This window comes from Oryctolagus cuniculus, chromosome 17 (assembly GCF_051225735.1).
Source record: "Oryctolagus cuniculus isolate XC-2025 breed Fujian yellow rabbit chromosome 17, ASM5122573v1, whole genome shotgun sequence".
NCBI classification, from domain to species: Eukaryota; Metazoa; Chordata; class Mammalia; order Lagomorpha; family Leporidae; genus Oryctolagus; species Oryctolagus cuniculus.
Genome location: NC_142883.1, coordinates 50348036 through 50375369, shown reverse-complemented (window position 1 = coordinate 50375369; position 27334 = coordinate 50348036). Strand labels below are relative to the sequence as shown.

General features: G+C 61.3%; 1 protein-coding gene across 3 annotated transcripts in view; it reads left to right on the top strand.

The window, feature by feature from the left end:
- The first annotated feature begins 234 nt into the window (after positions 1–234).
- WSCD1 (WSC domain sialate O sulfotransferase 1) overlaps positions 235–27334 on the top strand; it is a 39179-nt gene continuing 12079 nt past the window's right edge. The window contains exons 1-5 of one of the 3 annotated variants that reach the window (XM_089318507.1): positions 235–489; positions 9354–10059; positions 15145–15259; positions 16799–16983; positions 19509–19630. In XM_089318507.1, coding sequence (XP_089174633.1) covers positions 9630–10059; positions 15145–15259; positions 16799–16983; positions 19509–19630 — 852 coding nt within the window. In that variant the 5' untranslated portion in view covers positions 235–489; positions 9354–9629. Of the gene's footprint in view, positions 490–1240; positions 1454–9353; positions 10060–15144; positions 15260–16798; positions 16984–19508; positions 19631–27334 lie in introns of those variants that run through there. The other 2 variants (XM_017349124.4, XM_070060044.2) reach the window with 2 other exon arrangements.

Genomic DNA, 27334 nt, shown 5'->3' with positions numbered 1-27334 from the left:
GGCTGTGGTGGCGCGGGTGTGCGTGCGCGTGTGGGTGTGGGTGTGCGCACCAGGGTGGGCGCCACGTCTGGGCTCGGCAGCGGCGCAGCGGCGCGCCCCGTGCTGGTGTCTCGCGCGCCCGGCCAGCTGGGGGCCCCCGCCCGCGTGGCCGCGACCCCTCCGCGAGCGGCGGGCGTGCGCGCCGGCGCCGCTAGGACCCGGCGGCGGCCGGCCGCGGCGCCCGGGCCGCGCGAGTGAGCATGTGCAGAGCGGGGCGCCCGTTCGCCCGCCCGCCGGCTCCCAGCCCGCCCGCTCCAACGCCGCGCCTCTGCCCGGACGCCCGCAGCCCCGCTAGCCGGGCGGCGGCGCCCTGTGCCCGGCGCGTTCGTCCGCTCGCCGCAGGCGCCGGGGGTGTGTGGGCGCCGGGCAGTGCGGGGCTGCGGGCTCGGCGCCCCGGGTGGCGGGCGCGTGGCCGCCGATGCAGGCACCTCAGCCGGCAGTGATCTCGAGGTGAGTCCTGTCTCCCGGGGGCCCCAGCCGGGACGCCGCGCGGGTCGCGAGCGGTATCTCCCCCACGCCCCACCCCCAGTCACAGGCAGACAAGTTTGAGAAGACGCAGCGGGGAGCGCGGCGGGGCTGCACCTGCTCCGGCTTCGGGGCGGGCTCGCGGGGGGCGCCTCCCAGCCTCTGGAGCCGCTTGCCTGGGGAAGGGGAGTAGGAGCGCGTGCCGGGGTGTGTGTGTGTGTGTGTGGGGTCGCTCGGCCACAGTCGGGGACGGGGGTGCACGCAGGGCAGCTGCCCACGCCGCGTCCCCTCCGGGAGCCCTTCGAGCCCGTCCGGCCCCCGGGCCGGGGGCGGGGGCGAGAGTCGGGGCACGCTGGCTCCCACGGCGTTAGCCCCCTGCGTGCGGCTGCCGAGCCAGGCTTCCGGCCCGCGGACGGCGCTCTCCAGTCTCCCGGGGAACTTGAGCCGAGGCAGGGGGCGAAAGCGAAACGTTCTGTGTGTTGTCCGGAAAATTACCCGGAGTGGAGCCTCTGCTTGCTGGGGTGGACGGAGGCTCGGGGGCCGGAGCTGCCAGCTGCGTTTCTCTCTGACGCTCAGAAGCGTCCCCGGCTGGGGCCCCTGCCTCGGGGTGGCCTCCCCGGGGCGGTGCTCCGCTCCCCCCCCCCCCCCCGCCGCGTCCTGCCTCCCGGTGGGTCTCTGCCCTGGTGCCGACTCCGCGTGGGCGCGGCGGGAGCCCTTGGCTGCACCTGCTCACCGTGGGGGCTCCGGCTGCTCCCAAGACCTACCGACTCCTGGCGTTGGGGGGGCTGTCCTGGTGGCCTGTACTTTTCAAAACGTCCCAGACGTCACCTCTGGAGTAGCTGGGGCCGCGCTTGCGGGCTCCTGGAGGCGCTGGGGTTGGCCTGGCCTGTGATGAGACCCCCTTGGCTGGGATCAGGAGTGGGGTCAGCTTCCAGGTTCTCACGCACAGGTAGCGCTGGCGGATGGGGAGGGAGAGACTTGGCCAGGAGGTCAGTCCCTGGCCCTGGGCCGTGGGCTGCAGTTGCCGGAGCTTTCCTTAGGATCCCAAGAGCTTTTCCGTGGGTGAGGGGTGAGGGTGCTTTCTCTCCAGCGTGCTCTGTCCCTCTGCATGGACTTAGCATGGCCGTCAGAAGTCCCTTGGAGAAAGTGCCTCTGGGGGCTTCCAGAGGAAAAGCAGTGCATGCCCGGGGCACAGGGGATGGGGGGAGCTTGGTGAGAGGCCGCGCTGCTGTCCTGAGCCCGGGACAGCTTCATCCTCCCCCGAGAGGAGGCTGGGGCCCTCCCAATGCGCCTGGCTCTCAGGGCTTCAGCAGGACCGTCTCCTCGGGTCTCCTGGAAGATGTCTTCCTTGGAGGTAAGGAGGGTCCCTCCTTTCACGGTGGCCGTCAGCACCTCTGGGTGGAAGTGCAGAGGAGCCTGCATTAGGAAGTTGGCCTCGCGACCCTGCTGCCTGCCTGCCTCGCCAGGCTGCAGCCGCCCCTCGGGGCCACCAGCAGGTCTGCAGCCTGGCCAGGTCAGGCAGAGCCGATTCCTGGTGGAGCGAGCCGGAGCAGGCGGTCAGTGCCTCTGAATCCAGATGCAGCCTGCAGGCCTGGAGGCAGCCGTATCCCGCAGGAACTCGGGCAGGGCTGTGTCTCTTGATAGGCTCTCGGTCTCCGAGAGATGAGCTTCCCACCTCTCCCCCGGGGGCCACAAGGACTGTGGGCAGCTCAGTGAGGTGTGAGTGACCATCCCACACCCCAGCGGGGGCGGAGCAGGTCCCCAGCAGCTGGAGCCGGGTTGGGCTGCAGTGGCCCTTCTCTCCAGTGTTGCTGCCTCGCATCGCTCCACACCCTGTCTTTAATGGCCACCGTGTTAACCTTTGGTCTGCACGAGTGTCGGACCTGTGCTGCTGATGAGGGGGCACACGTGGCGGGGATGGAGGGACCGGTCCCTGTGCACTGCGTTCCCTGTGGAGGTGCGAAGTGGGTGCAGGAATGTGCCGGGTGCACTTCTCCTCCAGGTAGCCCCTCCCCTCCACTTGTTGACTTACCTCCCCTGGAGCTGAGACCGCCCTGGGGGTGTGAGCCCCCTCCAGGGGGTTCTGCCTTGGCCCGAGGACAGGATCCTAGCGGGTATGTTGGGCCAGCTCCCTGAGTCCCCGTCTCAGGGGCAGGCACTGACCAGAGAAGGACCAGGCTAACTCTGCTTGGGTCCTTCACGCTCTTGCCCAGCTTTATCCGACCCGCCCCGTCGCCTTGGAACACCTGTTCACCTGCCAGACTCTGAGCGAGACCCAGACCCCCCTCAGGGGTTCCCCACCAAGGGGAGGAAGCACCCAGACAAACCAACAAGATGGGGTTCCATAAGAACGGTGGCCCAGAAGAGGTTGGTCGTGGCTGCTTGTTCCAAGAGCAGGGTGGGCTCCACACCGGCCAACCAGAGGCAAATGCCAGCCCCTGTGGTTGTGCCCCGTCTCAGTGCACAGGGCCGAGCAGGCCGAGGTGGCACAGGCCAGCGTGCACCTGTGCGCTTGGCAGCAGAACACTTGGCTTGGGTCCCGCAGTGGCTGTTTGTCGTTGCTGCCGCCGGCGGGCCTTCGCGGAGCCTCAAGTGCTGCATCTGTGCACTGGGCATGATGATGAGCTTGACGTCCCGAGGTCTGGGGGGGATCACACATTCGCTTGCTCATCTGCTCATTCATTGAGCACACCTGGTGGTTCCGAGAGTGCCTTGCGATCTCCTGGGTGGGCTGTGACGGTTTGTTCTCATGTGAATCCTGGGGTCCCACAGGGGCATCTCTCCCATTGCACCAAACTGAGTTTAGACCTTACTCACTTGCTTTTTACCCTTTTAGCCACTTTTTTTTTTTTTTAAATTTTGGACCCTTTTTGCTGAAGTTAAAAGATTCAGAAGGCAGCAACCCCGCCCCAGACCGGGCCCAGGTGTTTTGTGTCGCGTTCCACGCTCCCTTTCACAGTCTGCAAGACCCAGATTCGGGCTTGTGCGTTAGGGCGTGGCCAGGGGCTCTCATCTTCTGCACCTGCCCTGTGCCCCACCCAGAGGGAGGCCGAGGCTCAGGCTGTGTTGGCTGGGAGGAGGCAGGAGGACGGCTCAGCAGGCACGGTCCACGGCAACATCTGTTCTCGGTGCCCCCAGGGGGGTCAGGGAGGCTTCTCGGAGGAGGCGGCGGCAGGGGAGCTGTGCAGGAAGCAGCTCCCTGGCTGGTGGAAGGGTGCAGGGGAGGGGGGCGCTGTGGTAGGGGCTCAGCGTTGTGGAAAGAGCATTTAAAGACAGGGGCTGGGGACTAGGCCAGGAAGGGCCCCCTGGTGCCACGCTAAGCGGCTGGGCTCTGCTGTGCGAGCCCTGAGGAGTCCCTGCAGGCCCTGGCTCTGTTAGTTCTTCGCATGGGAAAGGGCACTTGAGGCACTGGAAGGGGCCAGCCTGCTGGAGCGGGCTGGGGTCCCGGTGACGGGTGCTGAGCCTGAGTGCAGGCAGGAGGGGGAGGGGTGAGGAAGGACAGGGCAGGGGACATCCAGGCGCCCTGAGCACAGCTGTGAGCTCCCCAGGCGTGTCTGCGATAAGGCCCCCAAGCAGGGGCTCCGGGCCGCGGGGCCTGCGGGCCCCTCTCCTGCTTGTCTGCAGAGCGTGTGGCCCGGAGCCCCAGGGGTGTCACAGCCTTTGCTGCAGTGGTGTGTCTGAAGTCACCCTCCCCTGGGCTGCCACTGTCTGTCCCCTCTAGCCAGGGCATGGAGGGAGCTGGAGAAGTCATGTGAGCGCACCCCAGTGGCTGCTGGTCAGGCCCTGTTGTCAGCCCTAGGGACTGCTTCTTGTCCTCTCCTCTGCCCACTGCCATCGCCTGCTCTCTGCACCCCCAGCCTTCCTGGGGGAGGTGCCACTGCACCCCACCCCCTCCTGACACTTGGTCTCTGCACCCCCAGCCTTCCTGGGGGAGGTGCCACTGCACCCCACCCCCTCCTGACACTTGGTCTCTGCACCCCCAGCCTTCCTGGGGGAGGTGCCACTGTCCCACACCCCTTCCTGACACTTGGTCTCTGCACCCCCAGCCTTTCCCAGGGAGGTGCCACTGTCCCCCACTCCCTCCTGACACTTGGTCTCTGCACCCCCAGCCTTCCTGGGGGAGGTGCCACTGTCCCCCACCCCTTCCTGACACTTGGTCTCTGCACCCCCAGCCTTTCCCAGGGAGGTGCCACTGTCCCCCACTCCCTCCTGACACTTGGTCTCTGCACCCCCAGCCTTCCTGGGGGAGGTGCCACTGTCCCCCACCCCTTCCTGACACTTGGTCTCTGCACCCCCAGCCTTCCTGGGGGAGGTGCCACTGTCCCACACCCCTTCCTGACACTTGCTCTGTATAACCCAGCCTTTCCCACACTGTCCCCCACCCCCTCCTGAGACTTGGTCTCTGCACCCCCAGCCTTCCTGGGGGAGGTGCTACTGTCCCCCACCCCTTCCTGACACTTGGTCTCTGCACCCCCAGCCTTCCTGGGGGAGGTGCCACCTGCCCCCCTCCCCCACTCCTGACACTTGGCCACTGCTGCTTGCCTGGAGCCTGGGTAGCATCATAGCAACTAAAGCTCAGGTTTTCTCAGTCCTACCTGCTCTACCCTCCTGCTTCCTGCCTGAGATTCCAGGAGCCCCTGCTCTGCTCCAGAATGACCCCAGTGGGGGAGGAGGATGGCAGTGGTGGGTGTGCGCCTGTGTCTAGCCCGGCACCCTCTCCCAACAAGGCAGAGGTGGGAAGCTGGTCAGTCTCCCCTGAAGCACCGTGCAGGGTTCTGAGATGAGGGGTGCCACCGGGTACCACATCTCGGGGGGGCAAGTGATTGTGATTTGCAAAGGAGGGGAGGGACCCGCGGCCAGAGCCTTTCACACATGGCAGTGTCTGGAAGGCTTGGCTCAGGAGATGCTGTGTGTTAGTATCGTCGTCTCCAGGAGCTTTGGCCTGGCAGGATTTCAAAAGGCGCTGACGGAGGCATACTCGACTCCTTTCAAGAATAAATCTTGCCTTGTGCAAAGCCAGAGCTGGTGTGGAAAGAGAGGCAGGAAGCGGAGTGGCACGGGGTGGGCTCTGGGAACAGGTGTCCTGGGTCTGAGTGCCGGCCCTGGCTTGCCTGACCTTGGGCGGTGAGCTGCACCTGCTCAGTTCTGGCGGCCTCAGCCGGGCTTCTGCCTGGGAGGGTCGCGTGGAGTCGGTGAGGTGATGCCGGTAAAGGCATTACCCATCTTGCCTGTTCATTAAAGCTGCACGGGCCTTGTAGACGGTGGCACTGAGACAGCGAGCGACAGCCAGCAGCCGCCTTAGCATAGCGATTGACTTCAGGCAAGAGTAGGCTGCCAGGCTCATTCCAAGGAGTGGGGGGCCAGGGGAGGTGGAGGGGGCCCTGGGGACTGTTTCACCTGTGGCACAGCTGTTGCAGGCCCGTCCTGCAGCTTCTCCGTGTTGGCCTCTCTTGCAGGGTTACCCAGTGCAGAACGCAGCCTGTGGGAAACACAAGTGCCCCATTCACTCTCCATTCCCATCCCATCCCAATGCTGATTTGCTCCCATTGAAACAGATGAGGGCCCGAGGCCCTGCCCTGTGTCAAGGTCTACCCAGCCTGGTTGGATGTGCCGCACGGCCTGGGGTGCAGTGGCACAGCTGCCAGCCTCCCGGGCCTGGTACAGACCGGCAGCGGCCCGATGCTTTCCAGCTGTGGCCGCCTCCGCTGTCTACCTTACCTTGTGGCTTGGCTGCTAGCCCGCGCACGGCTGCTCCAAGTGTCCGGGCCTACCCGCAGCCCTCTCCTGGGTTCAGTCACTCGGCAGATGCTGGGTCACTGCCCGGCCGGCCGTGTGCATCAGGTGGGATCCGAGCCCTGGAGGAGCTGTCAGCCTCGGGCAGAGGGAGCCAGTGGAGAGTGGGGCCCATGGGCAGGGAGGATGGTGGCCGTGAGGTGCAAGGCGACTCCAGGGCAGGGGGACAGACGCTCAGGCCGTGCAGTGCCCAGTGAGTGTCCTGGCTGGCGGTCAGCTGGGCGATTTTGTAAGTTTGCAGTGACACAGCTTGCTTGGCAGGGGAAGTGGCTGCTTCTGTGTGGACTCCCAGACCTCGGAAGTGCTTCCCACCCCGGGAAGAGGACTTTGGGGGGAGTTTAGAGTCCTCACTGAGGAGCCCCACCCAGCTGCTGTCAGGTACCCAAAGTGAACGCCGCACCCGCTTGTCAAAATTCTGAGCCGCGAGCCGTTGCCCACTTTCCAGTAGGTTCTCGCAGCAGGTGCCGCCTCTCCCGGACTTCTGTCCGATTTCTCACTGTTGGGATCCCAGCCGTAGAACTTGAACCCTTCTCTGGACAGACCTGGAGATGCCTCTTCCTAGAGTGACCACCTGGGGGCAGGGAGCACCTGCTGGGAGGTCCTCTAGCTGACTCCCACAGGTCTGCAAGGCCTGGCTTGGTTACATTGTAGCCTTTGGCTGCCGAGGGCCTGGGCCCTGCTGTGCCCAGCTCTGCAAGAGTGGAATTTGAGATGTTGCTGCTTCGTAGGAGCAGGCTTCTGATGTTTCCTGTCCGTGTCTTCTTGGTCATTTTCAAAATGATATTCAGAAGCACAGAGCCCTGGGCATCCCGGCCAGGCCTCAGGCTGGGGCCTGGAGCACTGAGAATGGCTCTGGTATGGCCCCCAGCCTGGAGTCCATCACAGTCCCCCTGGGTGATTGATGGGGAGGTGGACAGTTCTAGTTGTCCCAGGATCACGGGGCCACCAGAGGCGGTGGAGACACCGAGGGAGTCTGTGCCAGTGGGTGATGGTAGTCAGGGACGGCTTCCCGGGGAGGTGATGTCTGAGCTGAGCGTTAGAAGATAAGAGATTTTCCAGATGAAGAAGGGGAAGGCTTGGGAGTGACCTGTGCAAAGGCACTGAGGCAGATGTGTTGTGGTTACTGGTGGCTCTGCTGGACTGCGAGGTAGGGGTGTGTGTGTGTGTGTGTGTGTGTGAGCGAGAGAGAGAGAGAGAGACTCTCAAGGGAAGACGAGGCCAGAAAGGCCAGATCGTGAAGGGGGCCTTGGATGTCATGCTAAGGAGCTTGGAGCTGATCCCTAAAGCCGCCGGAGCTTCTGAAAGGGGTTTTATGCAGAGAGCCCCGTGATGAGGTTTGGAGCGTTGGAGGCTCGCCCTGGCAGCCTGTGGAAGAAGGATTGGAGGGGCCGGGGCTGGAGGCAGAGGGATCAGGCAGGATTTCGTGGGATTTTCTCTGTGGTTGTACAAATCGGATGAGGCCAGCTGGGGTGGGCCTGGCACACACACACACACACACACACGCTCACACATACATGCACACACACACACACACACACCAGCTTAGATAATAACAGCTCCGAGGCCCATGTGAATGCACTTCCTGCCTCGGGGGCTAATTCCACTGTCTTTCCTGGTGTCCAGCCAGCCTGGCCACCCCCACTCCCCTCGCCCCTCTGTGGGCCAGCCCTGTGCCCATGGCCCTGCCCTCCCCGAAGGCCCGGAACCTGGGGCCCCTCAGCCTGCAGTCAGGGAGGGCCGGGCTAGGTCTGGGCCCCTTCGGGCCTTCAGCCTCAGCTGGGGGTGGGAGCCTGGAACGCCAGCCCCAGGAGCCCAAACATTGTCTTTCCTGTCACACCGGCCATCTGTCCCTGTGCACAGAGCGGCCATTGAGCGGCCGCGCGGGCCTGGCGGGGGTCCCGGCCCCGTTTGTTACGGGGCAGTGGCTTAGTCACGCTTCTGCGAGCCTTTCTTCTGGGACAAGCCTGCCCTTGTGCTGGGGGCCGCCTGGCACAGCAGCCCAGCCCGCGGCAGCTGCAGGCCCCCGCGCCAAACCCAACAGCGCACTTCAGAGACGCCACCGGTGGGAACCACAGCCCGCCGTCCTGGGGTGGAGGCGCCCGCGGGGGCTTCTCGGGGACCCTCCTGCCCTCTCCTGTCCCTCTGGCTAGGGCAGGGGTGGGGGCACAGGGACTTAGCCCACTCCCTCCCCCGGGTCTCCTTCTGTGTGAGAGCCGGCCACCAGCCTCTGCGGAAGCGCCTTCTAGAACACAGCTCGTGGCCCCAGGGCATCCTGGGAGTCTGCTAGTTGTACACATATGGGACACCTGGGCTAGGTGCACCTAGCTGTGGCGATGTCTCACGCTGAGAGCACAGGCTCGGGCCAGTGTTGTGGCACAGCGGGTTAGGTGGCTGCCTGCAACACTCTCATTCCCTGTGGGCATCGGTTCAAATCCCAGCTATTCCACTTTCTATCCAGCTCCCTACTAATGCTCCTGGGAGAGCAGCAGAAGATGGCCCAAGTGCTTGGGTCCCTGGCACTCATGTGGGAGACTGGATGGAGTTTCAGGCTCCTGGCTTCGGCCTGGCCCAGCCAGTACGCTCATTTGTGTAGCGAACCAGCAGATGGAAGCTCTCTCCTCCCCGCCCCTCCCCCCATCTGTCCTCTCTCTTTGTAACTCTGCGACTTTGGAAAAATGGCTTCCCTCCTCATCTGTCCAATGGGGGTGATGATAAAAGCTCCCGCCCCGGATGCGTGTGGCTGACGAGTAAGACGTGTGCCCAGCACACGCTAAGCACGGTGCACGGCAGCTGCTGCCCGGGGCTGCTGCTGTCACCCCTGGGCCTCCGCTGTCACTCAGGGACTGAGGGCTGTGGTCCCCCTTCACAGATGGAATGCTGGCACCCAGCAGGGTTCAGCCACTTGCCCTGTGTCACAGAGCTGGGATTTGAACCGTGCAACGTGGCTGCCCTTTGATACATCTAGCACGGCGGGGGTTGGGGGGGTCCTGCTCAGGGGTGGGGTGCTAGAGCAGACTTTCACGTTGTGTCTAAGTTTCTCTTTCTCCACATTTCAGAGTTCAAGCCAGATGAGGGCGGCTAGAACTCGAAGATGGGGGTGTTGGTAACTCCGGGACAGAAGCAGCCGCAGGGCCTGGCGCCACCTGGGGAGAAGTGACGGCACCACTGGAACACCTGCTGGCTCCGGGGCCGACCGGCGAGCCAGGGTGGCACGGGCGGGTCCCGGGAGCCAGCATGGAAGGATGACGTCCCCAGAGGCCCCGGCCTCTGTCCTGCCCGGGCACTAGGAGCCATCCCCGGGGCTCCGGCCGGGAGCCCTGCCGCCCAGGGGTATGGCCAAACCTCTCTTCCGCCTCCAGAAATTTCTCCGCAGAACACAGTTCCTGCTCTTCTTCCTCACGGCCGCCTACCTGATGACTGGCAGCCTGCTGCTGCTGCAGCGGGCCCGAGTGGCCCTTGCCCCTGGTCCCCGGGCCCCCGGCCCCCTCCAGGCTTTGCCCGTGGCCGCCGTGGCCCTGGGTGTGGGCCTGCTGGACAGCAGAGCCCTGCGCACCCCCCGCGTCAGCCCCGACCTGCTGCTCGACGTGGACGTGCTGCGGCGCCCCCCAGCCCGGCCGCCGCCCGGGCTCCGATGGCCACAGAGGAGCCGCAGCCCGGAACTGCGCCAGCTGCGGCGCCGCTGGTTCCACCGCTTCCTGAACGACCCCCAGGGGCCACCTGCCGCGGGCCCCGAGGACCCCAGGCCCGCCGCCCGAAGCCAAGGTGGGTGCAGCCGCGTTCTTGGAACCCCTTTCTCCGGCCCCTTGACAGGCGGGCGCTGCGGGCCCGTGGCTGCCCCAGACTCTTCCTTCCTCTGTCCTGCAGCTGCCGGGGCCTGTGAGCGTGTCACCCAGAGCCCTGCCACTGTCACGTGACCAGCTGCTCTGCCAGCTGCCAGCAGGGTGGCCGGAGCACAGAGCACCAAGTGGCAGGGTTTAGGAGCTGAGAGCAAAGCTTTATTGGAGGATCCTGAGAGGGTCCCGGGGGAGAGGCTGGCTCAGCTAGCCTGGCCAAGGGGCTGTAGGACTCAGCAGGCCTTGTGGGCAGGAAGAGAGGGGTGAGATGCTCTGTGCACACAGATGTAATTCTGTAGATGCCCCAGCATGCCAGTGCAGCTTGTTCAGACTAAAGTGTAAGTGACTTCTAGAAGTCAGCCTGGAGGTCTTGAAAGAAGGCCGCGGAAAGAGCGCGCTGAGTTCTTGGTGTTGCCGCTTCCGGGCTCTGTGAGCTCAGGCAAATCCCACGCTTCCTCAGAGTCTCCCTGTGCGCCCCCTGGAGATCTCGCTCTGCTACTGCAGCCGGGAAGACACAGCCCAGCCCCACTGGGGTGCAGATCCACCTGCAGAGGGCTTGTGGACTGCATAGACAGAAGTGACTTTGCCGGTGACCGGCAGAGGGGAGGGCTCAGGGGGAGCCCGCCCTGGCCTGGGTTCGGAGTGATCTGTGTCCAAGAGAGCAAATGAGCGCCCCTTGACTTTGAAATTCCTCCGGAAGAGTTCAGGAGACGTGTGAGGGATTGTGGGTAGACGTGAAGCGCCCCGAGATTCACCTGTTACCCGGCTGTCTGGGCTTCCAGTTGTTAAAGCGCTGACTCATTTCCACATCAGCTAAAGTGCTGACTCACTTCCACACCTGTTGATCAAGTGGTGACTCACTTCCACGCCAATTGTTAAAGTGCTGACTCACCGCCACACCTGTGACACATAGTTATTGCCCCCTTGTGGGGGTACTATCTCTACTCTGGCCGCCCCCCCCCACACCACTGACCCCCAAACTCCCCTGTTACCCAGCAGGAAAGGGTTAACTTCAGGGCCAGCGGTGGAGGCGGGGGAGTGGCAGATCTGGTTGTGAACTGTTTGGAAGATGGCCCAGGATTTAAGGTGGGCTTTATTTATCCCCCGCAGAAAAGTGAGTCTGGGGGTAGAGGGGCCGGGTGGGCATGGCTGGAGTGCTCCCGCTCTGTGGGAAGTGGCTGTGGTCCTGCCCCTGCTTACGCCGCCGCCAGGGTCTCTTCCCAGCCCGGGCCGGCCGCCAGCCCCGCGGAAGCTGCAGGCGGCCCCTTCCATCACGGGGTGTTTCGTTAGACCTTGGACAGCATCCATAATGGGATAAAGCGTCAGTACTAGGGGAAGAACGGTGTAACTTCTCCATGGCCAGTTTGTTTTTTATCGACAGTAATTTCCGAAGACGTCCCACTCCCTCCTGAGCCGCCGTTAATAGCCTGGCGGCCTGTCTGTTCTGATGTGCAAATGAACAGATGTGGACACAGACAGGGATGCCTTGCCTGCCTCCCTCCGTCCCTGGCCTCTGGCATGGGGTTAGAAAAGCTGTGCTTTGTGCTTCCAGATAAAAGGAGGGACCTTCTCCTCCACTGCCAGGGGTCCAGGGGCCACCATGTGCCTCCTGCTGCCCCCGAGGCCCTGGGCAGCCAGGCCTATGCCAGGGAGCCCGAGGCTGACCACCTGAAGCCCTTCTCCTCTCTTCTTATTAACATGTTAATTATTCAGCTAGCGCTTCCTGACCCCCGGGTTGGCCACTTGGGATGGGGCGCTGATGGCCGTGACTTTGCGGCGTCTGCCGTGTGGCACGCGCTATTCTGGATAGATGGGCGTCTGCCGTAATTTAATCTTCCAGCAACCTTCTAGTGTAAGTGATGCTATCACCATTTGATTTATTTATTGTTTAGGGTTGATTTATTTATTTGAAAGGCGAAGTGACAGAGACAGACAGAGATTTCCATTTGCTGATTCATCCCCCAAATGGCTACAGTGGCTGGGGCTGGGCCAGACGGAAGCCAGGAGCCAGGAGCTCCATCCAGGTCTCCCCATGGGGACAGGGGCCCGGATACTTGGGCATCCTCCAGTGCCTTCCCAGGCTCATCAGCAGGAAGCTGGTTCAGAAGCAGAGCAGCTGGAACTAGAACCACTACTCCAGGATGGGATACCGGCATCACAAGTGGTGCCTTAACCTGCCTTGAATGGCCAGCCCCTGCTGTCACTGTCTTAATGATGAAGAATTTGAGTTTCAAGCAAGTAAAAGAATTAAAAATGTTTCTTTATTAATAATGAGCTGAGTTCTCGTTAGCTTAAGCCTTGTGTTAAATTTTGCGTCTAACTGCACTTCGCATTAGTTAGGAAATTGTTGAAACCATTCTGTGAAATCGGCACCATATCCCCATTTTACACATGGGAGGGCTGCGGCTCAGCGAGGGGAAGCTGTACACCCCTGGCCGCACAGATCATGGTGGAACCAGCATTGGAACCTAGGTCAGCTTGTGCTCCAGGGCTGTTGCCATCCAGTCTCCGGAAGCCAGTTTGCACGGCTCAGCCTGAAGGTCTCGCGCACAGCTCCGTCGCAGCCTTGCTGTGAACTGCCCGTTTACAGAGATAACACGTTTAACAGTCCCGGAGCTTGTGTTTTGCATATGTTCCATTGCCAGTAGCGGCAGAATTGCTTCTTTGCTGAGCCAGGAGTTTCTCCAGCTCCGCTTTTCTTGTCCTTAGTGGGCAGGCGGAAGGGGAGAGCCCGTGCCGGCCGCCCGGGGTGAAGGCTGTCTACGCGCTCCTCAAAGCTGCAGCAGGTGCCCGTGCACGGCACGTGGGGAGTGGTCACATGGGCTGCGGGGCTCCTAGGCCTCCCGGGGGCCAGGCCTTGGGCAGCCGTGGAGGACGGTGGCTGTGGCATCCTTTCTTAGCCCCAGCACCCTCCACCCTGAGCTCCTGGCGTGGCAGGAAGTGCAGCCTCCTGCTGCCCAGTGCTTTTCCTCTGCTTCGCTGCCCTTCAGCTTAGGGCCCTGGGAGCCACGCCCTCCTGGCATTGGGCCGTCCACTCCCAGCCTGCATCCGGGGGCCGTGTGGGGGTGGCTTTTAGGAGCATTGTGTTTAACAGACAGGGCACACAAGCATGAAAGGGTTTTATTGACATTAACAGCAAAGGTTCGTGACAATGGTTTGGCTGATAGTGAGTTTTTCAGGCCTGGAATGCAGAACAAGGTGAGGACCCAGGGAGCTGGCAGGGTCAGTGCTGGGGCCTCCAGCCTTCAGGGATAGGTGGAAAGGTGCACGTGGATATGAGGGAGGACCAGGGACAAGCCCAGAAGAGGGAGAAATGAACTGGCGGTGGGGGGCACTGATCCATTTGACAGTTGGGGAAACCGAGGCACAGCGTGAGCAGAGTGAGAGCAGGGATGATGTGTGGTCCTCACGCAGAAAAGCCACACCCCACTTGGGGCCCTAGAAGCAGGTGGCCGGCAGGCTCGCTCCTGGGAATCACCCAGCCCGTGCTCCCTCCCTGGCCCCAGAACAGAGTTCTCAGCCGTGAGGACTTCCCTCCTCCTCCCGGAGACGGCTTCATTCCTGGGGAGGCTGTCGGGCACCCACAGCTGGCGTTTCAGAGGCATCCTCGGGGAGGAGTGTGGCGTGTGTCATGGGCCCCGGTTGTGCGGCTCTCGTGGGTGTGCGCTCAGAGCTCACAGGGCGTGTGTGGAAACACACGTGTGCGTAGGCTCGTGTGCGGCAGCTTCTCCACGCATCTCTGCGAGGTGTCTCCCACCCTTGTTGGGGACCCGGCCGGGGTGTGACAGTGCGGCGGTGCCGCCACCGCAGCTCTGTGGGGCTGTCCCTCAGTGTCCCCTTCCAGGACCATACCTGAGGTGACCGGAGAGGGCTCTGCGGTGGCTGGGTCTGGTTGATGCCCACGCACGGCCCCCGACGTGCTAGCCCGCACATCAAGTGCACTCCAGCAGTGAGGGCCTGCTCCCTGCTGGACACAGAGGATTCCCTTTTTAAAAGCGGTTTTGGATTTTATTTGTATTTGTTTGAAAGGCAGAGTGATAGAGAGAGGGACAGGACAGACAGAGTCCCCCATCCACTGGCTCTCTCCCTAAATGCTTTCAGCAGCAAGGGCTGGGCCAGGCTGGAGCCAGGAGCTCCATCCGGGTCCCTCATGGCAGAGACAGGGATTCAAGTACCTGGCCCGGCGAGAGCGTCGGCAGCAAGCTGAATCGGGCAGAGCCGGGGCGGGAACCCCGGCTCTATATGGGACACAGGTGTCCCAAGTGGCATCTTGGCCTCCGCCCCAAACACCTGCCATGGCTTTCTTCCCCGGAAATAGCTCTCCCCGCCCAGAAGAGCTTCCTTCTATCGGCCGACACCACACCTTCCCCCACCAGTGTCCTCCCTGCGGCTCCCAGGGGGCAGGCAGGCTCCTGTCCAGGACACGAGGTCAGAGCCCACGGAAGGTCATTCATTTACCCAGACGTGGGGAGCCAGGGGCCATGGAGGAAAGTCAGGCTGACGCCAGGCTCCTGCTGGGTTGTCCGTGTGGACGGTAGGCCGGCCACTATGAAAGGGGGTGGGAGGGAGCTGTCATTCGTAAAGCCATGACCTGCTGGCACCCAGTGGTGTCTGTGTGGGTGCCGTGTGTTCCCCAGGGCTCCAAGCGTGGCGTCCTGACGAGGAGATGACAGCTGCCCCCATGCTGATTCCATCAGCACCCATTGTACACTTCATTACAATACCACAGCATACCCCGCAGACATGTATGACCAGTGCATGTTAATAAAATGTAGTAAATGTTTAGGGAGATGGACATCGTGAACGTGTCCAGATGCTCACACTCAACCCCCAAACACGTGCGAGTGTAATAAAGAGTGTGCAACAAAAGGTGGACGGTCCCCGCAGCGAGGAGGGGGCCAGGCCCCGAGTCCCTGAGTCCCCGTGGCTCCTCCTGAGGGTGGGGCTGTCCGTGATCAGGACCCCTCCTGCCATGTGCTGGACCTCTGACCTCCATGCCGCTTCATCCCGGCAGGCGTCTACATTGGGTGCTTCCGCGATGCCGGCCAGGAGAGAACACTGAAGGGGGTGGTGTTCTATGACCTGAGGAAGATGACCGTCGCCCACTGCCAGGACGCGTGTGCTGAGCGGTGAGTGCCGGGGCCCCACAAGGTTGGCTCTGCTGGCAGAGCGCTCGGGGGACAATCCCCGAACAAGGTGACCCTTTGGCTGCCAGTGGCTGATTGCCGTGGTACAGTCACACCTCGATTCATCAGATCCCAGTGTCCGTAGGAAAGGATGTTGTGGGCGGGTGGTGCCAGGTGCTGGGCGCTCCGTCCGGGTCTCCCAGGTGGGTGCAGGGGCCCAAGCACTCGGGCCTCCTTCACTGCTTTCCCAGGTGCATTAGCAGGGAGCAGGATCGGAAGCGGAACAGAAGGAAATCAAACTAGTGCTCTGATGTGGGATGCTGGCAGCGTAGGCAGAGGTTCAGCTGCTGAGCCACACCCCCAACCCAGGAAAAGTATTTGTCTTGTGTTTATGACAAGATATGCCTATTCGGATACTGCCAGCTCGCCCAGTAGTTCTGGGGCACTTCTCCCTTGGCGGGGACCAGTCCCTGTTGTCCCCACTAGGATGTACTCTGTGTGCGTGCGTGCATGAGTGTTTTTGCACTTGCCTGGGTGTGCGCACCTACCTGTGCTTGCTGGAAGCAGGTGAAACAGAGTCAGCACACAGCGTTTGTCATTTGTTTCCAGCTCGGTAGCTTTCTTCCTGTTTGCTACGTCACATAAATCCTCAGTACCCTCTGTCAGGTAGCGAGGCCATTTTACAGGTGGAAAAACGGGGGCTGGAGACAGAATGGACGGGGTCTCTACCTGTACGCACTGCACAGTCTAGCTCAAGCCAGAGCTAAGGGTGATACAGGCTCGTTTGGGTCCGAGAGTTCAGGAAGCTGGGCCTTGGAGCGTCTCACAGCGAGTCGGAGGCCAGACGGGGACTAGAAGCATCTGCACGGATCTTCCATCCAGGCCTGTGCCGCCCAGGCGCCCTGCAAAGGGAGTTTGAAAACAGGGGCTGCTTTGTGCAGTTCGGCCCTGCACAGTCCGTTTCCAGGCATTTCCTACGGCCTCGCACCTGACGGTGGAGAAGCGGGCTGTGCCATAGCGCCGGTCCGTAAGCCGGGGCACTCTGTCTCCTGGGGATTGTTGTGTGCCTGCTGCCATTCACCGCGTGCCCCCTCCTCGGTCTGATGCAGCCCATCCCCACCTGTAGGCCTTGCCTTCACACCCACGAGTGGATTAGGAGGTTGGAGGCCAAGCCCGTGGGGAACACCAAACACCTAAACCTGTATCCCAACCCTAGCACCGTGCATCGGCTCCTTCCCTGCCCCCGCAACCCCGTGAGACCCAGGTTCCCAGCCTGTGACCTGTATCTTTTCGTAACCCAGAACCCTGGATGTCACCTTAGGTGGCAGAAACCGGGGGTGACAAGAGGACCAGTGGGGCAGGTGAAATTTGTTTGTCACAAAGCAAAGTCTGAGCCTTGCACTCTGTCACGTGACCCTCACGTGAGCCCCAAGGCCTCCCACCTGCTGACACCCCCTCGCCCGGACCCAACCTCAGCTTCAAGTTCAACCCCTATTCCAGCTCCAGAGCCTCCTGAGCCAGCCAGGCCCCGTGTCCCTGCAGGTCCTACGTCTATGCCGGCCTGGAGGCCGGAGCCGAGTGCTACTGCGGGAACCGGCTCCCAGCGACACGCGTCGGGCTGGACGAGTGCAACCAGGAGTGCAAAGGGGAGAAGGGCACGGCGTGCGGGGCCGTGGGCCGGCTCTCCGTGTACCGGGTGGAAGACCTGCAGCCGGGCTCCCGGAAGCGTGAGTGTGCTAGCCTCTCCCCAGCTCTGCTCAACCCATGGGCCCCCACTGCCCCCTGCAGCCGCTCACCCAAACTGCGGAGGGCCGGGGCGGGCAGAACCTGTGCCCTGCCTCCCCCGTCGTCTTCCCCAGAGGGGCTCCCAGCAAGGGGGGGGGTGGTGGTTAGGGTCCCTCAAAGACGATTTCTGAGTTTGTGTCCGAGGCCCACCTGTCCCTGTCCCTCACAGCAGAGAAACCGATGAGGAGGCCTGAGGCCTGATACGCCTTGGATGTGCTGTGCGTCTTCAGGCAGCTCAGTGGCCTTCTCTGGGTTCGTGTAGTGAACTGCAACAGCAGACCTAGATGGCTAGAATGAGGTGGATCAGAGAGTCTGAAAAGTTCCAGCTAGGAATGCTGGATGAAACTGAGCATTTTAAATGCATAGCTTAATTAGCAGCAAAGAAAAACAATCCGTGTGTCCAGACACAGAGAGAAGTAGGAACCACAGAGGTGAGAGAAAGGGACATCGCCGTGCAGCTTTGGGTCCAAGCACGGGCCTTGCCGGGCTCGGTGGCCTCAGGGGTGATTTTCGCGGCTGAGCAGGGTGGGGAGGGAGGCCTGAGACCTGGCATGCCGTGGGGCTTGGGCTTCAAGCCCCTGTGTACGGTAGAATTCGAATGTCACTGAAATGCACCTGGTGAAAGTCTAGAGACATCGGCTTTGCTTCTGTCGCCCACTGGTTAAGGGACAGATGTGCACTCCCTCAGGGCAGCCCCAGCTCGTGAGCCGGCTGGACCTGCTGTCACGCTGATGTGGAAAATGGCAGCCGCTGGCTGTGGCAGGCTGGAGCCCCGTGTGGTTGATGGCGGCTTCCGCTCGCTCCCCAGGGGCTGAGCAAGAGGCGACCAGGCGGCCGCTGTCGTCAGTTGCAGCTTCGAGCTGCCAGGGTGCTCTCCCAGAGAGCTGGGACCAGGGAGTGGCCCTGAGCATGTCCAGGCCTCTGCCCCTTGGGGATGCCCTTCTGCCCTTGGTGGCCCTGGGCTGTTGTCCGGGGAGCAGACAGAAGGGTGTAGGAGAGACCGCCCGAGGTGGCCTCCTGGTGCCATCGGTGAGGTCCAGAGGCAGCTCCTGCAGCCTCACCAACTGCCCCCCCCCCCCGTCACAGTTTCTGCAGGATCCTGGCCTGCGGGGAGCACAGTGTGGCCCCCAGGTAGCCTCCCCTGGGAGCTCCATTCTGTAGCCGGGGACTCCCCGGCACGCTGGTCCCTCCAGCCTCCCTGGGTCCTGTGTGTCCTGCTGACTCTCCTCTCCTACATCCTGCCCTAATGGGTGGCCGAGGACCAGGGCCCGGTCCACCTAGGTGTTTCTGAGTCCTGGGAAGGAGTTTTGTGGGCCAGTGCTAACCGTCACCCTCGGCCCCACCAGGGGAGAGCCTGTGGGTGCCTCGGTCTTACTAGGGGAGAGCCGTGGGTGCCTTGGTCTTACTAGGGGAGAGCCCATGGGTGCCTTGGTCTCACCAGGGGAGAGCCGTGGGTGCCTCGGTCTTACCAGGGGAGAGCCCTTGGGTGCCTCGGTCTTACCAGGGGAGAGCCGTGGGTGCCTTGGCCCCACCAGGGGAGAGCCCGTGGGTGCCTTGGTCTTACCAGGGGAGAGCCTGTGGGTGCCTTGGCCCTACCAGGGGAGAGCCGTGGGTGCCTCTGCGCCACCGGGGAGAGCTGTGGGTGCCCGGTGCTGCTCCTGGTGTGGAGGTGGGAAACAGGTGCAGGCATTCTGACTCTGAGGTGGGCCAGAGTGCAGTGACAGAGGTGGCCCTGGTGGAATCTGGGCTGCCTCCCTGCACCACTTCTGTGCCCTGGCTGGGGTCGACCCGGGTGGGCTTCCAGATGCAGGGTCTCTGCTGCTTGGAACAGTGTCACGTAGCTCTGACTGGCGAACACCCAGGGGTGCAGAGAGAGCCAGGGAGGTGCCGAGCCCCGGGAAACCTGCTGTCAAGAACAAACATGGAATGAGAACCCTGATGCTGCCAGAGAAGCTTGGTGAGGTCAGCAAGTATGGGGGAGGGGGCAGAGCCGGAACATTCCGGAAGGTTCCTTTAGCACCAGGGACGCCAACAGAAGGTCTAGAGGGCAGCTTGGTGAGGGGCTTCCCTTGGGAGCCATCTTGAGGAGTCATCTCAGGGTTCAAGATCAGAGAGGGAAACCCCGCTAGAAGCATAGTGGTGGCGGTGGCACCAGGGCCACGGCGAGAGGGCACGTGGCAGGATTTCAGACGTCCAAGTCAACTTTTCTCGTGGTGCTCTCGGAGGACAAAGAAGGGTCCAGAGAGTCAGCCTGCAGGTCGCCTGCTGTGGCATCCTGGCATAGTCAGGCACGTGGGCCCCCGTCAGCGTCCCTGGCCGCCCAGGGGCTCGGCTCAGCCCCCGCACCCTGTCCAGGACAGCTTGCTTGTGGACTCGAAGTCCGCCCCTCCTCACAGGTGTGCTCCTCTCTCCGGGGTCTCTCCTGTGCCAGCGCCGTCCTCACCCTCACCCGTTTCCTTCCCCACAGGGCGGACTGCCACCTACCGCGGGTGCTTCCGAGTGCCGGACAACGTCACCCACGCCTTCCCCGACTCCCTGCTGCAGACCAACATGACCCTGGAGACGTGCTCCGGATTTTGTTCTCAGAAAGTAAGACCTGTCGGAATTTCACAGGCCTTTCCCGGAACCATCCGGAGGCGTGCCTGTGTGGTGGGGGTCTCCGTGCTGGCCTGCAGGTTGTGCACTGTGGCAGCCCGGGGCGGGGGAGCTGAGGAGGGCTGGTGATGTGAGGTCAGAGGTGCAGTTGTCAGCCGGGGTGTGCCTTTGCTGTGCAAGCTCTTGGCATGAGTGTCAGGTGTTGAATAGACTTGGTTCGGAAGCAAGAAGGTGCTGGCTTGGGCCTGCTGGCGGGCTCCGGTTGTCTGCAGTGACAGTGTGGGGCCGTGACTCGGACCCCGGGGACCATGGTCAATGCACCTGCTCCTTCAGCTCAGCCTGGGCTGAGGAGCGGAATGTGACGCCGTGTGTGGGTTGCGCCAGGCCCCAGACACCCCTGTCCCTGCGTCATATGCTGGCTCTGTGATGGGAACCCAGCACTGGCCAGGGACAGACCAGCTGGGTGTGGGAGAGACCCCACAGGGTGTGTCCAGAGAGCTCGGCCAGAGCCTCGGGCTGGAGTGCAGGCACCTGCAGGTGGCAGGGAAAGACTGTGGTTCTACAAGTGGCCGTGGGGGGCTGTAGGCTGGTGTTCTGTCGTCTTGAGTGAGGCTGTGGCCCGTGGCAGTGTAGCAGAACTGGGCTACATGGAGGTGTGCCTTGCCCGCCACCACTGAGGATGCAAATGGTCTATAGATGCTGGCATTCGTGGGTTGTGCTGTTCCCAGCGCGTTAGGTGTGTCAGCTCCTCTGTTCCTTACCAGATAGGACCAGGGTTATCTCTCTCTACTTGGGAGGTCAGGAAACCGAGGCCCGGATTCACACAGGCCGTCTGTGCTGGAGCTCGGATTTGAACTCTGCCAGCTCCAGCACCTGCTGGTGGTGTGAGGGGGCATGGGTGGGTGCCAGTGAAGCAGGTGTGAGTGGACCCCAGGGAGCCCCACGGCTGCTGTGCCCCCTGCCTGCCCTCCTCCTGCTCCCACCACCCGCGGCTCTCCCCAGACACTCCCCCCCCCGGGGGGGAGGGATGAAGGAGACTTTTCCTCTTGTCCCAGCACATCCTTCAGTGCACGTCTCCCACGTCACCAGAGCTTCTGAGGCCACTGCCGAGGATGTCTTGGGCGTCAGGGCTCATGGGACACAATGTGAGGACTTGACTGATTCAGACACCTGGCCTGGGGACCTCTTCTTCCCCTCTGGTCCTTGTGGGAGCAGCGCTGTGGGCAGAGGCGGCGGAGACGCCCCTGGGCTGCTGGCCCCCTGCTCGTTCCGCCCCTTCAGGGCTTCCGTGGCACCTGCAGTTCCCTCTCCCCACCGAGATCAGAGGAGCATGAGCTGGAGGCGGGCCTCCCCCAGCCAGCAACCTTGGGGGGAGTCCTGGCATGTCCCGGGCACCGGGCCAGGGGCCTTCTCTTGGGTCGGTCTTCCCAGCAGCTGTGCCAGGGGAGAAGTGCAGCGGGCAGCAGCGGCTCCAGAAGCAGTGCAGATCTGGAGAGGGTGCGCGTGTTCGCAAGCAGGTGCAGAGGGAGCGCTGACATCACAGCCTGCGCTCCTGTGCGCTGTGGCCGCTCCAGGTATGGCGCCGGGGAAGACAAGAACACACAAGAGGACTGGGAGTGCGCAGCCACCATGCCTGTGTGCTCGGGGGCGGGCGGGGTGGGGGGGCTCAGGTTACTTTTCATTCTATTAATTTTATTTAAATAAAGAGAGGGAGAGAGGAGACACTGGGTGTCCTCCGTACTCTGGTTCATTCCCCCGCATGCAGCCGGGGCTGGGCCAGGCTGAGGCCAGGAGCCCAGAACTGTGTCTGTGTCTCCCAGCACTTGAGCCATCACCCACTGCCTCCCAGGGTGCGCACGTGCAAGAAGGTGGATCAGAAGCCAAGGAGCCAGGCCTGGAAGCAGGCACTCCCAGTCTGGCACGTGGGCCTCCCAAGGGGTGCCAAATGCCTGCCCCTCAGATTAGTTTGAAGGGAGTCAAACGCTCACGTGGAGCACAAGAAGTACATAGCCCAGGGCTCGGGGGGAAGCCCGCCTCTCACTCCTGTGACCTCCCCACCGGGCTGCCACTGTCAGAGAGATTCAGGCCGTCCAAGCCCTTGCTCCTCGCCCGTTCCCCTCCCAGCCCTGCAGACAGGAGCGAGCGCACGCGTCCCACGCTGAACACATTGTCAGCCGACAGAGCGCCGCGTCTTGGAGAGTGCTCCCTTGTCAGAACAGAGAGCGCCGCCCCCTCCTTTTCCCATTCCAAGGATGCCCCACGATTTATTTAACCAGTCCCCTACTGCTAAGCATTGAAGTTCTTTTCAGCCTTTTGCTTTTACAGACTATCCTTAGGTGGTTTTGTGTGAGCGAATCCATTAGAAACCAAACCCAAGGCAAAAACCACTCCTGGACGAAGCGGGGTGAGAGAGCCTGCGTCCTTCCCGCTCTAGTTAACTTTGCAGTGTCGCCCTCGGCCAAGGGCGTGCTAATTTTATACCCTTTCCACTGATGTTGACTTGGGATGCTTTTGGGGGAGGGTGGGTCGCCAGCAGCACCTTGAGCAGGTGCCCCGGGGTATTTTGGGGGTGCCTCCCCTGGGGCTGCCCGTCAGGGCCCAGAGGGCTCTGCTTTGCGGTTATAGACAAGAAGGTAAAGGCTTCAAATTGCTGGGGCTGACGCTGGCAGGGAGGGCGTGGTGATAAAGGAGGGAGTCGATCCAGGAGAGGCTGCAGGACCCGGATGTACCTGAGAGGACATGGGGACTTAGAAGAAGGGGAAGCGGGACCCAGCCCGGGGTGGGGGGTGCGGACTTGGCCAGCTGGGGAGGGTCGCTCGGGGAGGCGGCAGCCCTAAGGGCTACCCCGAGATGCCTCGGTGAAGCGGCCATGGAGGTCAGCCTGTGAGCCGGCTGCAGAGTTAGGGACGCTAAGGCAGCAGGGCAAGGATGGTGCCTGGGACGTGGCGCATCCAGGCCAAGCTGTGATGCACCCCACGGAGCGAGCCCCTCTCCCTCTGCCGCCCTGGACGTCGGGGTAACTGGGACTCAAGCCTTCTGCGTTGTTGGGCTCCTGCTCTCAGCTCCACAGGTGTCGGGATCCTCACGTCAGGCCCCAGGAGGCTTTGCTATGGTGCAGGACACAGCCTCAGCCCCAGCCCCAGCCCCTACCTGCCGTATGCCGGTAGCACCACTTCTCGCCGCAGGGGCGGTTCCAACGCCAGACGTTGCCACGGGTTCCCTGGGTGACAAAATCCACTGGACCTGGTGGGGGTCTGGTGGGGGCTCACAGCCCTGGAGAGCCTGCTTCCCCTTGCTGGGCAGCCGTGCCCAGGCCTGGGTCTGAACCCTGGTGAACCACCGTCCTTTCTAACTTGTTGCTGAAAATGAAGAAGCTGTGGTGTAGTGGCTAAAGCTGATGCTTGCGGCGCCGGCATCCCACATGGACGCTGCTTCCTGTCCTGGCTGCTCCACTCCATCCAGCTCCCTGCTGATGCGTCTGGGAAGGCAGCAAAATGGGAGACCCGGATGAAGCTCCTGGTCTCTGGCTTCGGATTGGCCCAGCCCTGGCCGTCGCGACCATTTGGGGAGTGAACCAGGAGACCAGGAGATGGAAGATAATCTCTCTCTCTGCCCTTCAAATAAATAAATAAATAAATAAATAAATAAATAAACAAACCTTTAAGAAAATGAAGAAGTGGGCCGGCGCCACGGCACAATAGGCTAATCCTCCGCCTAGCGGCGCAGGCACACCGGGTTCTAGTCCCGGTCAGGGCGCTGGATTCTGTCCCGGTTGCCCCTCTTCCAGGCCAGCTCTCTGCTGTGGCCAGGGAGTGCAGTGGAGGATGGCCCAAGTGCTTGGGCCCTGCACCCCATGGGAGACCAGGAGAAGCACCTGGCTCCTGCCATTGGATCAGCGTGGTGCGCCGGCCGCAGCACGCCGCCCGCGGCGGCCATTGGAGGGTGAACCAACGGCAAAGGAAGACCTTTCTCTCTGTCTCTCTCTCACTGTCCACTCTGCCTGTGGAAAAAAAAAGAAGAAGATGCTGCCTCTGGCATTGAAGCCAGCTGAGCCTGCCACGGACCCAGGTGCTTGGAGGCCGAGGAGCGCCAGGCTCTGCCTCTGGGGAAAGGCCGCTGGCGGGGAGGCTGTAAAGGCTTCCTCACATCCAGGCTTGGCTGCAAAACAGGCCCCAGCGCCCTGAGCTGTGAGAACAGGGCGGCGAGAGTGACGCCACCGTGGCATCCAGCGGGCTGTGATGTAGCTATGGAACGTGTGTTCCAAGACTGTATGATGGGAAGCACTCACGTTCAGTGGGGCAGCGCTAAGCTGGGAGTGGCGTCTGGGCGCTTAATTGGGGCCGGCTGTGGCAGCAGGGCGCAGAGCGGCAGCTGTGAGAGGTGGGGTGTTGGGGGCGGGGAGAGAGGGGGCGCCCTCCTTGAGCACCAGTCCTGGGGCTTCTGAAACTGACCTCAGATCAAACTCTACCGTTTTCTGCAAGTTTATGAAAATGGGTCTGGGGCACTCCAGGAGTGCTGTTTGCAGAGTGTTTGTGGGGTGGGGGTGGGGCTCAGCATCTGACTGGTGTGAGTCTCTGCCAGCCAGAGGGGCTGGACTGGTGTCCTGGGATTTTAAAGCCCAGTAGAAGGATCTTGTCCCATTTTCCTCCCTCCTTTTGGAGATGGAAGCCTGCTGCCCTGTGCGGCCTTGGGCATCCCATCCTGTCGCCTCCTGTGTGGTTGAAATGCAGAGAGGAGATTGCATATTCGCGTTGCTACCAAGTCCTATCTGGGGCACTTGATTTGGAAGCCTGATCCTTGGCCGTGAGTAGCTAGCCCGTTTGTGGGGGCCGGCATCCCGCAGCGCCATCTGCAAGTAGGTTGCTCACATGGGGTGCCCCCCACCCTGCTGTGCCTGTGCGCTGAGGTTGGCTCCGCCTGCAGCTGTTCGCAGCTCTGCTGATAAAGGAGCCAGGGAGGGAGGAGGAAGAGGAGCGCTGCATCTTCTCCTGGGCCTCTTTCAGCCTGTTTTGGGTGCCTGCGTTCCGTGTGCAGAATACAGGTCCTTTTCATTTTTCTGGCCATTTCATAGTGACGCCGGCCAGCACCCTGTGAAATGGAAACATTCCTGGGGGCCCTGCGTGCTTTCTGCTGGGGGAGCTGCTTAAATCCTCGTGACTCCTACAGAGACCAGTGGTTTCCACGGGGCCCTGAATTTCCCGTCTCTCCCGGGGGCGAGGTCTGTGAGAGCCTAGGTTTTATGAACTACAGCACTGATATTAAGAGGTTTCCCTTTGCCAACGTACCGTGCAGTCATTCTAATGGATGATAGAGCGCCACGTTGGGCTGCTTACAAAAGTCAGTGTGTGCCTGTCTGGAACTGGGCTGTGTGTGCACCTGCTTGTGTTACAGAGCTATAATGCACGCCTATTTTAGACTCGCTTGTAACTTTACCACAGCAGAGAAAACAAATGAGAGCGTTTACATTTGGGGCTTTGATTCTAGGTGTGTGCGTGTGGATTTCATGTCCATCCTGTAATTGTTCCTTCTCCCATGTACTGTCTTGTGAACGTTTCCTTTTGCTGCACTGTGCCTTTTGTGGCTGCAAAACATTCGGCCTCTATCGATGGGCATTTAGGCCAGTTCCTCTTTTGTTTTTTTTTTTTTTTTTTTTTTTTTTTTTTTTTTTTTTTTTTTTGACAGGCAGAGTGGACAGTGAGAGAGAGAGACAGAGAGAAAGGTCTTCCTTTGCCGTTGGTTCACCCTCCAATGGCCGCCGCGGCCGGCGCGCTGCGGCCGGCGCACCGCGCTGATCCGATGGCAGGAGCCAGGAGCCAGGTGCTTTTCCTGGTCTCCCATGGGGTGCAGGGCCCAAGCACCTGGGCCATCCTCCACTGCACTCCCTGGCCACAGCAGAGGGCTGGCCTGGAAGAGGGGCAACCGGGACAGAATCCGGCGCCCCGACCGGGACTAGAACCCGGGGTGCCGGCGCCGCTAGGCGGAGGATTAGCCTAGTGAGCCGCGGCGCCGGCCTCCTCTTTTGTTTTGTTATAAACAACACTGCCGTGAACATCCTTGGCCTGTATTATCAGATGTGAATTGTCGGAGCAAGGGATATGTACAGCTTGCATGTATACTTCCATGTATACTTTTTTTTTTTTTTTTTGACAGGCAGAGTGGACAGTGAGAGAGAGAGACAGAGAGAAAGGTCTTCCTTTGCCGTTGGTTCACCCTCCAATGGCCGCCACGGCTGGCGCGCTGCAGCCCGCGCACTGCGCTGATCCGAAGCCAGGAGCCAGGTACTTCTCCTGGTCTCCCATGGGGTGCAGGGCCCAAGCACTTGGGCCATCCTCCACTGCACTCCCGGGCCACAGCAGAGAGCTGGCCTGGAAGAGGGGCAACCAGGACAGAATCCGGCGCCCCGACCGGGACTAGAACCCGGTGTGCCGGCGCCGCTAGGCGGAGGATTAGCCTAGTGAGCCGCGGCGCCGGCCTTGCATGTATACTTCTAAAACTTCCGGAACACAATGAGACTGAGTCTCCCAGGCCCATTCTTAAGTCGCTAAAAGGGAAGCTTTAGGTTCTGGGTTCTTGTCCCTGCTCTGCCCCTGTCTAATTTTGTGATCCCAAGCCTAAGTTTTCTTATATGCTGAATGGGATTGGCTGAGGTTAAACTGTCCCGCTGGATTGTGATGAGGGTTTGGTGAGGTTGTGGTCTGCATTGTTGGTGATGCTGTGGTCTCCATTATTGGTGACGCTGTGGTCTGCGTTGTTGGTGATGCTGTGGTCTCCATTGTTGATAATGCTGTGGTCCATGTTCTTGATGCTGCGGTCTGTGTTGTTGGTCATGTGGTCTACGTTGTTGGTGATACTGTGGTCTACATTGTTGGCCACGTTGTGGTCTCCGTTGGTGACACTATGGTCTATGATGTTGGTGATGCTGTGGTCTGTGTTGCTGGTCACATTGTGGTCTACATTGTTGGTGATACTGTGGTCTACATTGTTGGTCACATTGTGGTCTCCGTTGGTGACACTATGGTCTATAATGTTGGTGATGCTGTGGTCTGTGTTGCTGGTCACATTGTGGTCTACGTTGTTGGTGATACTGTGGTCTGTGTTGGTGATGCTGTGGTCTGCATTGTTGGTCATGTTGTGGTCTCCGTTGGTGACACTATGGTCTATGATGTTGGTGATGCTGTGGTCTGTGGTGTTGGTCACATTGTGGTCTACATTGTTGGTGATGCTGTGGTCTATGTGGGTGATGCTGTGGTCTGCATTGTTGGTCACATTGTGGTCTACATTGGTGACACTGTGGTCTATATTGTTGGTGACGCTGTGGTCTGTGTTGTTGGTGACGCTGTGGTCTCCATTGTTGGTAATGCTGTGGTCCATGTTGTTGATGCTGTGGTCTGCGTTTTTGGTCATGTGGTCTACATTATTGGTGATGCTGTGGTCTACATTGTTGGCCACATTGTGGTCTACATTGTTGGTCACATTGTGGTCTCCATTGCTGACACTGTGGTCTATGTTGTTGGTCTGTGTTGCTGGTCACATTGTGGTCTACATTGTTGGTGATGCTGTGGTCTGTGTGAGTGATGCTGTGGTCTGCATTGTTGGTCACATTGTGGTCTCCGTTGGTGACACTGTGGTCTATGATGTTGGTGATGCTGTGGTCTATGTGGGTGATGCTGTGGTCTGCATTGTTGGTCACATTGTGGT